The sequence below is a fragment of the Rhamphochromis sp. 'chilingali' genome, assembly GCF_963969265.1.
Source record: "Rhamphochromis sp. 'chilingali' genome assembly, chromosome: 10".
Lineage (NCBI taxonomy): Eukaryota > Metazoa > Chordata > Actinopteri > Cichliformes > Cichlidae > Rhamphochromis > Rhamphochromis sp. 'chilingali'.
The window spans coordinates 7,092,936-7,105,530 of NC_137937.1; the positions used below are offsets into that span (position 1 = coordinate 7,092,936).

Sequence of the window (12,595 nt, forward strand, 5' to 3'; positions counted from 1 at the left end):
AGCCATGCACTTTCTCTGCTTTCCTCTCTAGACCTATTTCTACTGATAGCCTTTTTTTCCCCTGGTACAGAGAGATGTAGTGCACTTTATATGCAGTTATGCTGAATAGGTGCTGATGTATGTTGAAAACAGTTTTGCAGGTGCCTTGTCAAAATGTGCAGTGGATAGGCAGTAACACAATTCTGTTTAATATGCTATCAATCACCCGGTAGATTCCCATTTGTACATACAGCATTATGAGTCTGCCTCTCCCCAGACTGTCATGACATTGCTGGTGTTTAGCTGCTCTCATGTCCTCTAACAGTCTGTCCCTATTGTCTGTTTGTCTGTTTAATATGCGAAGGTGGTCATTCAGGGAGTCGTTTTGGAACAGTGTAAACGAAATCGGCAACAATGATTAGCTGGCGCTGCAGAGGAAGTGTCCGTCTTTGTGCGAGTGCATTTTGAGACCATCAGGCCTCCCTCAGGTCATCTCGCTGCTGCTCTCTCAGCCTCGTGGAAGACACTCTAGGAAAAAACCCAAACAGCTCTAGAGTAAATACACTGTAAATGGAGTTACTTAATGGGAGATTTTGCATGCTTAATTGCAAGTATGGATTGAAGGTCCATTAAAAGACATCAGTGTCTCGGAGTCCAGCATACAGTTTGAATATACTTGAGATGGATTGATCCATTGACTTCCTTTTCTATCTGAGAGGAGTAATTACAGGCAAAGAGTACTTAATATTTTTCAATACTTTTCTGAATTTGAAAAACAAGAAATAAACCTTTGTTATTGTCCAGGCAGTCCAGTTTCTGATGCGGGAACTTTATTTTTTTTGTTTTGTTTGTTTGTTCAGTGTATGCAAGCATGCTTCAGGGTGGCACCGTAGAAGTCCAGAGGGAAATATCAGGCTTATTTATTGGAGCCTTTTTAGCCCCAGCTCAATAGCAGCAGTCTGATGGCTGGGGTACAGAGGGACTATCTGGCAGAGGAGGAAGTGGGGGAGGAGCTGGGCTTGGCGTCAGCCCCACTGACAAGCTCTTATTTACCGTTCAGATCTATGACTCATTTTATGTACCTAATCGTAAAGCACAGAGATTTATCGGTGGTAACGGGACAGTGGGGGAACACCCCAGGAGACTGCCAGATTCAGCCCCACACTACCTGCTACCCTGGCTTCAGGTTCAGTCTACCTGACCCAACATCTTCTGGGAAAAGGAAGATGAGGAAGTCAATAATTCTGTCAGGTATGGACAGCTGATAGCACATCTAATAAAAAAAGAGGGTCATAAAAATTGGATGCCTAATGGATGACTCTGTGAGGATTAATAACAGCTTATTGGTCAGGTGCAGTGACCTCTTGCAGAGCTAACAATGCATTGGCCAACTGGGCTATTGCTGCAAGCAGCACAGCAGTAGATGACCCGACCAATAAACAGTAAGGAAGATTATGAGAATTATATTACTCATACTATTTCTGATACCTGCTGTATTCCCTTATGTTTTTTTTCCTGGTTTGTGAAGTGCATTTGAATTTTGTTGGTTTATAAATAATGCATTAACTTCTGGGAGGAAAAAACCCCCTAAAGGTTGACATCCTCACTTACCATCATATTTTCTCATGTCTGCCACTCCAGAAATGGCAAACGGGGAGGCGGGGGGGGGGGGGCAAAAACAAGAAGGTATTGTAATACTGCCTTTGTTCTGACAGGAGCGCTCTTAGAGCCTATTTTATATTCCTGCTGAAAATTAAAATTAAACTTTCATTGTTGTGCATGCTGTTTAATCCAATAACGATCTGATGTAACAAACTGCCGTAATATCTCTCAGCATACTTAATCGGAGCGGACTTAGCCCTGTCACTTTATATTAACCTCTGCTGCAACAAGAGAAGGGCTTCACTAATCTGCCATTGTTGGGTTTGGCAGTGTGTAGCTGGTGCAAAACAGATTTGGCAGTCAGCGCAAAAAGTAAAGGCTTTATAATGACAGTGGGGCCTCTCTGCTATTTGGGCTAATAATGTCAAAATCTAATAATGCTGTGGCCCTTGGAATTAGATGGGAGGTGAAATGGGTGGGAATGGAGGTAATGTGGAAAAGGATTTCGGTGGGGATCGGGTTTGGCCTCCCCACCTCCTCTCGTTATGTCGTTCGCTTTTAAAATGGCAAATTAGGAAGCAATTTAATCCCTAATGAGCTTTTAAATTCTCCCAGTGTGGGTCTGCGCATGTGTTTGTCTTGTTGTCGATTTAAAATGTATGGTTGTGAAGAGGACGGCTGAAAGAGCGTACTGTCCTGACACATGACAACATAGTTGGATGCAATTGTGTTAACAGGATATTAGATTCGCCAGGAAGCATCCGAGCAAAGGGACCTCAAGAGTCTCGGCTAACGCGGTGATCTCACAGTGCTCAGCAAGGCGGCATCTGCAGCGTCATCAAAGCGCTCGACTCCTGTGTTTCCCCCCTGAATGCAGCCTTGTAACCAAAAACAAAAAGCTGATTGGATGCTCTCCCAGCCTCCCCTCATCCCCTCTGCTGTGGATGAGGTCTCAGCCCGGGAGATAAAATAACAGTTATTTCTCATGTGCTATGCCATTTTGTCAGTTTGACTGTTCCACTTATTCAGTGTTTTTTGACTTGCTGAGCTTGAGGGGATGTGAGTGCCATTTCGCAGCTAGATCTGAGTTGTGTTGATTGAATTAGACAAAGTCGGAAGATAATTAAGAACCGCAAGGCACTGCAAAACTGTCTGCTTCCAAACTGGTGAAAATGAGACGCTGCCACATCAATGAGCTAGTTGGCTCTGCTTGATGTCAGTGGTGGGTTATATCAGTTGACACCCTTACCTCCTAGTGCTGGAGCCAGTTTCCCTCCTTTTCCCTTTAATGTTTCTCCAAATATGATTAATCACAAGCCGTTAAAACCGTTGCTTCTGACAGCGCACCACGTTTGCACAGCTTTGTTTGTTTCTTTCACGCTAGTAATATGATCCTCAGCTGCCAAGTGTGGTTTTATGGCATAAACACAACCCCAAAGAGGTGTGTCTGGGAGTCAAATGGGAACAGCAGCAACATCTCTTAGACTTAAATCACTTAGTCACTTTAAGTGTTTGCAGTCGCGTTTGAGAATTTTAAGGAACTTTTGGACATTGATCTCTTGATATCTCGCAATAATCAGATTAAATAATTGTACTGGCAGCGAGATTGCTAGCTTCTATTTTTCATGGCACCTACTGTAATTTTAATAAAGTGTTTTTACTGCTTAAACATGAAGGTACTGTAAAGTGTATTATAGTCATATTTATCTATATTTACAATTTGGCACCGATGTCTCTTGTCTACTTTGAACTATAACAAGCTTTTGTTTTGTTTCCACAAGACACTCCTTACACTCCAAGGTTATGGGAACTCTGCCGAATGCCACATTTTACCAAACGCAGCCATGACTTCTAGTCTAAACTTAAAATAAACTTTAACAGTATTTTTGGTCATGCAAAAAAACTCCCACAAACAAATAAGCCAAAACAATCAATGATTTGAATGTAGACATGGACATTATGGCATCATTAAAAGAAGTATTGTAGTTTATTGTAAAAGCACTGCATGTTACAGTTCACTGGTCCATCTGCACGGTGAAAAAGCAAATCTGTATTTTTTTGACAGATGTTACTTTTTCACAAAGTCATTTAAGAAATGGGGAGCGGAGGGGTCAAACAGCTGGATCTGTCTGGTAATGTGCTGGCAGCTCATGTGCAGTCAGGCACCTCTCAGCCTTTCAGTTTCAGCCGTTGTATTTTTCACCCCGTTTTTATGGATGCCGGCCGAGTCGTGCTTCTCTTTCATTTCCATTGGCGGATAGGTAATGTAGCTGTGAGGTTAATGTTGAGAATCATATAGCTCAGGCACAATAAAACTGACACCGCGAGACCCTAAAGAAGTATGTTTATAGTAGCGCGCAGAGTCTGCTTTTGTTTGTGTGAGGTTGAATGCGGAGAAGGATCGGGATTGTTCCGAGGCCTCCCCAAAGGGTCTGGACTGCATGCAAGGAGGGTGGGAGCGCAGTGGAACACGGGGTGTCAAAGGCTAATTTTCAAAGCCCCTCACGGGCGCTCATCTCTCACTGTGAAGTGGCAAGCGTGGCAAGTGGCTTGCATGTTGTCATGGATACTAAAGCATGGGACCCCAGAGATGGGAAGCGGGGGACGAATGGCTGCCCTGTCTATAGGATTCCTGTCAACTCTGGCCTGATAGATGGCATTGACGGATCATTTTTCATACTGTAATTGTTCTTAGCAAACACAGAATACCCTCTAGTATAAACAGTGGTGTGCCGGCGGGCTAATAAAGTGGGAAAATGGAAAGGGATTCACTGATCCACAGCCTCTTTCAGTTTAAGAGACAATGCCTCTGTTGTCCAGGCGAGGCTTTCTGATTAGAGCTGTGAAGGCTGAGGAAAAAGCCCGGCCGAGAGAATAAAACAAGGCAATCATAAAGCAAACGGCAGTCACTTCTCTGTATCGATGTGGCTAGGCGGGGGTGAAGTCTGTGAGAAGTGTTGACAGCTGAAGGAACAACAGGAGTAGGTCTAGGAGTGATTCGTTTTCTCCCCCCTCTCTATTTGGCCAGTGAAACAGTGAGGGAGAATGCTTGTCCAAGATAACAAATACAGCACAAGTGCAGATGCATAGCAGGGACTGGGAGCTCTATCTGCCAAGCTCTGAGATAGCCAAGCGCCTGAGCTGGGTGCAAATGACTCTGGGTACAAAGGTACTATTTGTTCACCCTTGTTTTTGTATGGGGCCCCGTGTCTCTGCTATTACTATTGGGATTGACCCAGTGCCATCTTGGAATGCTCTTCCTGTGCACGGGGCTGCCGAGGTATGTAAGGGACATGACCTGGGACTTATGATGTCAACTGGAATCAGCGGAGCTCCGATCCAGCTTTCATTAGTTGTGATTCTTTAAGAAATCCCTTCAGAGGTGCAGATTAATGGTGATGGCGGAGAGCCAGGGCACCAGCTGGACACAATACTTTGGAATTCTCACCAGAGCAGAGGGTGTAATGTACCCATCATATCCTGGGTGATTAAAATTTTAGCAAATTACATCAAACTTTTGAGATGCCCACACTTTTGCTCACTCATTTGCTCTCTTCATAGCTATTGAGGGAGCCTGTTTATCTCTCGCCGCCGCTTCATAGTCCAGCTGTAAGCGTTTTTGTTGGGGGTTTTTTTTTAATGCAGGAGGAGGTCGGTAGGTGGATGATTCGTTGACTAATGTGTGTGTTGGAGGGGGACCTGCAGATGTTGTGTGGTGAGGCGAGTAGTCCTGGCACTCCTCGTGGAGCACCTCGCCCTTCTGACTGCACTGTGACACGCCGTGACGCCCGAAACACTTTAGGCTGACCCGGCCGCTCACCTCCTGCCTGATGGACAGATTAAAGGACCATTAAACATAATTACTGTTTCAGTTGGAGAGGCCAACTCATCCTGTCAGAAATGGTTACAAATTGCTTTACCTCTGCTCCCCCCCGCACGGCTCTTAAATTCTGAATTTCATTACATTTGTCTACTTTCTTGCCATCAACAAGTTCGGGCTTTGAAAGCAGAAATGGGTTTAGTGCGGAGAATTGAATAGGCAAATGGTGATTAATGGAAGGGTTTGAGAAATGTATTTTTGGAGCTTGCTTTGTAAAGGTTTTTCAGCTTCTGTGGCTCTAAGCCAATCAAAACGAGCGTGATGGCTGTGGAGAGGAGTGTGACAGGTAGTTGATGTGATCTGGAGTGGAGCGGTGTGAGTGTGTGGTCTGCTGCGCTGTCTGTCTGATTATGTAAAATGTGGTGAGGTGGTGTAACGTTGGCTGGCTGTTGCAGTGGTTTTTGCCAGCTTCACAGGGCCTGTTGCCAGTTTTACATGAGAATGTGCAGCAGTGCCTCGTAATGCTCTCTCTGCTCTCGGTATCCATAAGAAAACCCACACTGCCGCCCTAGGGAAATTGGTCGATACCATCATCCCAGCTGGAGGCCCAGGTGGCAGACAGAGTTTCCCCATTTTTTTTATTTTTTTTTTATTTTTAAAAAAAACATCAACACTATGAGATCTTCCTCTACTGTAACCTGCCCCTCTTGCGCCCCTTCTCTTCCTCATTTAGCTGATTATTACACCCATGGTGAGAACAAACAGTTTCCTTACTTAATAATTCACATCACTTTCATCTGATACTCAGTTACCATGGGCAATTTAGTAGTTGAATAATTTTGTGAAAAATTCATTTATTATCGCTGTGCGTTATGAATCTGCAGAGACAGAGAGTGGAGTAGTGGAGGATTTTAAATTGCGTCTGTGGAGCGAGAGATCCGAGGGTAGGTAATGTGTTCTAATGTTCTCAGCCATATGCATTGTTTTCAGGGCTCATCGGTTTTACATCGATTCCCACTGAAGTGTTTAATTGCATCATGAATATGATCTAATTCTGTCCTTTTCACTGAAACTGGAGCACTCTCTGTAAATGATGTACGGCCTTGACAGCACCACATCAGGATGTATTTTATATGGAATGTAAATTATAGTGTTAAATTAGCCTGGAAAGATAACTAGCTGGCACGGGGGAATGGACTCAACAGTTTAATTTAGTGTCAAAAGGCCGTGAAGGGATAAATCACCTCTCTCTCCCCTCTCTGCTGTGCCATATTAGGCTTTAATCATTCTCTTTTCTTGTAATATCACTTGTTTCTCACTGCTGCCTAAGGAGTTCTTGAGAACTACACTGCATTTCTTGCAGCATCAGTCGGCTGCTTACAAATGCTTCAATTTGAGCATATAGAAGACAAAGCTTGCATCTTTCACTTTCACAGTTTTTCCCCCCCCCCTACTTGAAATACAAGCAATTTAGCTTTCCCCTGAAGATCCCAAATGGCTCCTAAAGACCTAAACTAGCTCTCTTTACTCGTAGCAGCATCTTTTTGTCACGTGAGAAAGTACTCAGTTGTAATCTATAGGGCCTGAAAAATTAGGCCAGCACGGAACTGCTGGAAACCGCAGTCCCTGGAGTGGCCACTGGAGGCTGCCTCCAAAACCGAGCCAGTCCCCACAGTCTCTTAAGTTAAAATGCCCATATTAACAGCATTAGATGGTGTGTTTATAGCCTAGTACAAAAACTTGCTTTGGTCTCCATGGGTAGTTTCCTGCTTCAGCTGTACTATGGGTGATTTGGTATGCTTTCTGGTAGAGAAAGTCACTGGTTTGAGTCCAGCTGGAGATGCAAATCACCTTTGGGGTTGAACCAGGAAGGACATCTGGCATAAACCTGCCAAACCAAACATCTGGAGCTACCCCTGTGGCAAGCATTTGTTTCCATTTGGGTCCTGGTAAAGCTAAAGTTGGGGTTCTTGCTGCTTTGATTTGATTTTAAGTCACCCAGACATAAGCAGCTATAGCTCCCAGAGGTCTGCTGGGCATCACCTCCACTACAGTGAGTTGATTTGGTGCCTTTTGGAGTATTCTTAACCTCCTAAGACCCGAACTCTTTCATGGCATGCATTTTCACTTTCTCTTTGCTATTTGGGCTGATTGGGCCCTGATGAGTGTAAAAACAAAGAATTACCTGATTTTTTTTTTTTTTTTACCTGATTTTTGTTTCTGAGAAAAATAAGATCCACGTAAGAGGACATTCGTTTTAAATTTCGATAGAATAGTGGCAGTATAATGTCCTCATAAGTGGATGTCAGGCCCTTGTAGAGCACAATTTAGTATTTTGGTCTAGACAACCCAAAATGTGATGTCCACATATGTGGATGCGAGGTCCTAGGAGGTTAATGTACATATCTGACAAATCTTTTTTTTTTTTTTTATACTTTTTTTTTCTTAGTTGCCAGGCTGTTTATATATGTGTATTGAATCCTTGGAGCTTGCTAGCCTTAGCCAATAACTTACACTACATCATAAAAAACAACAACATTATAGCCAGCACTAAAAACCTAACTTTGAGACTATAAAATGCAGAATCCAGAAACCAATGGGTGATGTCAAGGTGTCTAGGTCCATCTTTTATATTCTTCTATGGAACAGACAAAAGAAGGTTAGGAGTGTAAGGCGTCACTGCGTAGGTGGGGGTATTCTTAAACAGATAAAAGCTGTTAGGAGATAGACTTGGGCTTTATAACAAGGATCTCCCCCCGTTTCCTGTCCTCAAGGCTGGAGTGTTTGTCTGAGTGGCCTTCGCTATTATCCAGAGCTACCCTCCATAGGCCGCTGTGCCTGGGAGCAGCCCTCTTGCAGCCCGGCCCTATCTACTATGACTGTGTCCTTGACAACAACTACAAGAATCCACCTGGCCAAGATCTGGGTTTTAATGTGAGAACTCGTTTGGCTTTGTGTTCCCAGAGCCCTCATTGTGAATTGACATTCACTTTAATTCACTTCTTACCCACTTGATGGGGATGGGTACATAGATGGAGGAAGACGGGCTCAAGGAAGAGCTGAATTGGTACCTCAGGTGATTCAAATTCCTATATCTTTAAAAAAAAACAAAAACGTGGTGAGTCACAGACATCCTATAAACCAACTACTGCTCACTCAGGGTACCTCCTCACACTTTGAATTCCTCTCAGTATACCGCTGAATCTGACAGCTCTCTGGAGAAAAGAGCCCTTAAATTATCAAGTGGGGCTCTAGTTGTTTTCCTTGTTGTTTTCAACTCCTAAAAGGAGGGGGTAGGGTGGGCTTTGGGGATGAATTGGTATGTTAAATGAGCTATGGGAGGTCTGCTGAGTTTTTTTTTTTTTTTTGAGTAGGGGGGAGTTCAGTCAGACGAGAATTGCTGCGTTGGGTGTTTGAGGCAGCTGTGTGAAGTCATTTTCCGGGAGTGCAAGCGGGAGAGAGGTGCGGATTAGGCAGCGCCTCTGAGCCGGAACAAGTCTGTCTGGGAAGGGATGAAGGCTACAAACCATAGATCTAATTCCCTCTCACGCTGCTAGACAGCAGAGACACTCACACATAGCCAGTGTGAATTAGGCCCATTTGCTCCCCTCACTCTGAAGCGAGCGAACACGGGGAGCAGACAGGGAGAAGTTGACATACTCCTCACATCCTGCCCTCGCTCCCGACTCCCCGCGCTGCTTCCAGCCCACCTCCAAAAGCTGTCTCCAGCTCACGCTCGTTTTTTTTTGTTTTGTTTTTTTTATTGTTTCTTGTGCTGCAGGTCTTTATTATTGCTGACATTAACATGAACACAGTGCAAAAACAGGCTCCAGTGTAATCCTGTGAGAGGGGGTGGAAAAAGGGCATTCCACTGGCAGTGCAGAAAATGTTTGCACCTGTGGCCACATTGATCGCGTGCTTGAAACTCCAATGCTCTGAAGTTCATGTCTTTTTAATGTGTGTAATGCCTCGCCTCAGGTCATGCGATTGCCCCGAGGTTACGGAAGGTCCACGAGGCTGCGTGCGGTGGTGGATTAGCTGTCCTCCTTCCTCCCTGCCTACCTTGATAAACATGGCACCCTCTCTTTGGCTCTGCGTGCACGGAGCCAAACCTAGTGCCCTCTCGTCCACACACAAAAACCTGACCCCAGAGCTCAGATCAATGCAGCTGACCCAGATACACTGTCCCCCTGTCTCTTTGTGATTGGACATACAGTGGTTTGCTTGTGGGTCAGAGGCAGCAGGGGAAGTTACAATTCAGAGCTGAATGCTATCCACCATGTAAAGCAGGCACACAGTGGCTTTGAGGCTGTTTGAATTTCACCCAAAGTGTGAGCAGTATTTCTGTTTTTTCTTGCAATTCCACCGGCATGGAAAAACACGGGTGGCTTTAGTTATTAAGCTTTTGTTTAAGAGCTTTGCTAGTTGTGAAGAAAGATGGAGATGTTGGTGTAAGAGGCTCCCCCTACCCCCCGTCCTCTCCCTGTTGTGCTTGTCTCTCCCATCACAGCCCTCTCCACCCTGCGTGCCCAGTAATGAGTTGTATTACATGCTCTGTGGTGGGCATGTCTTGTGTTAGGGGCCTGTATTCAATCTTTGTACTGTGAATGCAGGGGAAGGCTCTTTGTGTGTCTTTGAGATGCGCTGAATTGAGACGGTGTGCACCGAGTGAAGCTGATGAGGAGAGAGCGAGTCCTGAGAGGAACATGTGGATGCCTGGCAGGCAGCGAAACGCTCTTGTATGTTTGTGCGCGCTTGTGCGTAGACGCCGTGTTTACGCCGTGTGCGTTCGCCGTGTGCGTTCGCTTTTGGAGGGGCGGATTTCAAGGAAGTGTGCTGCTGAGCTGGATGCGAGTTGAATTAGTCTTAGTAATTCAGTTTACTTATCCCCACATTTTCAAATGGCACGCCAAGAGGTAGTGTATATTATATAAATGAAAATCTACTCCAGTCGGCTCATTCATCACTTGAGCCTCTCATTGTAACCCGCTCTGTGGACTGGCGAGGGGCCTAGCTATGGGCTAAGTGATTTTTATGAGGGAGCATCATGGGGCTCAGGTCTTATTCCTTTTTGTAGGAATGCATTTTCTACTTAGATGGCAACAAACTGCATTTGCACTTAAAACATATTCTGTAATCTTCTGTTATTTTACATACAAATTGCATCCTGGGCGATGCATTCATCATTGCTCATATCCAGCCCACTCTTAAATGAAAAATGTATCTGAGATGAATAATGGATCCTTCCATAGTATAATTTTATGTTTCTTGAATATACTCGAGAGTTCCTCCTCTGCTATATCCTCTAAATTTTTCTGCCTTGCCTGGATGAAGTTTTAGATATGAAGAAAAATTACTTATTTACCGTGGTTATTGTTTACCTGAGAAAATTTTACAATATGAATCCTCTTCAGTACAGATAATATGTGGAGTATGGCGTCGAAGGAAGAAAAAAAAGCACTCTGCCGTTGTACAACTCCAGGATACTTCATATTTGAACGGCAGTCAGTCACGATCGTGTAGCGTCTTAAATGTTTAGTGTGTGGAACTCTCGGTCGGGAGATGATGGGGTTTGTAGACAGCTAGCGTACACGGCTGCTGATGTAGTGGCAGTGTGGTGGGGTTTCCTCTTGGGGGGGCTATGGGTGGGCAGCCGTGTGTGAAGCTGGGAGAATTGAGGTTGAGTAGCCGAGCCCTCTGTCTTTATCTCTAATTACATGGTGAGTCTTGGGGAGATTGGGCAGCACTGTAAAGCCCCGGCAGATAGCTTTGCGGCACCCTCCCCCTGGCTGTTACAGCGCAGGATCTAGGGGTGTGAAGCAGAACCAGGTCTGGTGGGGCCCTAATGCCCCCACAGATTTTCTCTCTGGGGAGCCCCGGGCGTTCTTTCCTCTCCATGGCAGCGCCGCAGTCTGCCGCATTCCAACCTGCCGCTCGGGGAGAAGCACACCGAGGCTCCGGGAGCCCACTCTGTCGTGCTCTACTTGCTCCTGTCGGTTTTTTGTCGTCCCCGAAGTTTCGCAGCTCGTCCTGGGAGACGTCTTGACACAGAGTTGCAGATGGGAGGCACTGGACCGAGGCAGCTGGTGTCACAATGTGGATTGGAATTCACAGTTGGGATAAAATATGAAACAAATATGTCATTACACATATGTTTTCCACTGTTTGTTCACCCAGCTGTTTCCTAGCTCAGCTCCCCCCACTCCCCCTTGCCTTGCCATATAAACCTGGGTAGGGCTGACTACTAATAATCCATGATTTGTCCCATTGTGCCCCATTTATTTTATTTTTTCCCCCCAGTTACTTATGAGCATTATCCTCTGTAGCTGTCACTTTGGTCTGCTCAAAAGAGCTGTGCCTGCTGGAATTTAATGTTTACACTTGTTTTTGATGATACGAGGCGACGCCATCAAAAGACGGCAGAGAACATACTTCACTACAAATGAAGGCAGAATAATTCCCAGTCAGTTAAGTGTCCTTTGATTCTTTTGCAAGTTTAATCTGCAGAAATCAATAAAAGGATGCACGTTGGGCCTGGGAGTCAACAGCAGCCGTGTTTGATGGGTAAACGGACAGCCAAATGGATGATGCGGGGGAGCATTCATCTTTCTTTAGGCAAATTGGGCTGCTAGGTCCCGACTAATTGATTGATCGCATGGACTTGCTGATACAATCAAAGCCTGGCCTGATTTATGGCGATAAATCGATTGATTAATAAGGTTTTCTGGGATGGGTTTGGTCCGTGATGGTGGCGAGAAGCAGGGGCGGAGGGGGAAGACACCTCCGAGCCACACATCCGTCTTGGAGCCATCAGCCGTGTTGGTTTAGTGTGGTAATAAGAGAGGCCCGGATCTCCCAGCTGACATTTACAAAGAGCCGCTTGGCTATGACCCGCTCCCTAGATTAACCTCCACTTGTTCTCATAAGTATCCCTGATATTAAAAGATGGGAAGCAGCATCAGGCGGCGGCGGAGGGGGGCAAAAAAAAGAAAAAGAAGTGTGACTTTTTTCAGTGCACCGTTTGCATACATCATTAGGGAGAACAACAAAAATCAATTGCACATTCCAGAATAAATAAAAACAAATATCTTGAGCGGGCCCTCTTGTTGACTCATTCCAGATTACATTTAGTCGGCTGTTTAAACGCTGATTTACAGCAAGATGGAGTCCATTCCCCGCACTCGCCTGCCTGTC

At 45.1% G+C, this 12,595-nt stretch overlaps 1 protein-coding gene across 6 annotated transcripts in view; it reads left to right on the forward strand.

Annotated features, from left to right (window-relative positions):
* cux2b (cut-like homeobox 2b) overlaps positions 1 to 12,595 on the forward strand; it is a gene marked incomplete at its 5' end in the record, with an annotated part of 104,844 nt that overhangs the window by 13,708 nt on the left and 78,541 nt on the right. The window contains one exon of one of the 6 annotated variants that reach the window (XM_080895196.1): positions 4,664 to 4,750. The exons of 4 other annotated variants lie outside the window; for them this stretch is intronic. In XM_080895196.1, the coding sequence (XP_080751322.1) occupies positions 4,664 to 4,750 (87 nt within the window). Of the gene's footprint in view, positions 1 to 4,663; positions 4,862 to 12,595 lie in introns of those variants that run through there. One more of the 6 variants, XM_080895194.1, reaches the window with a different exon arrangement.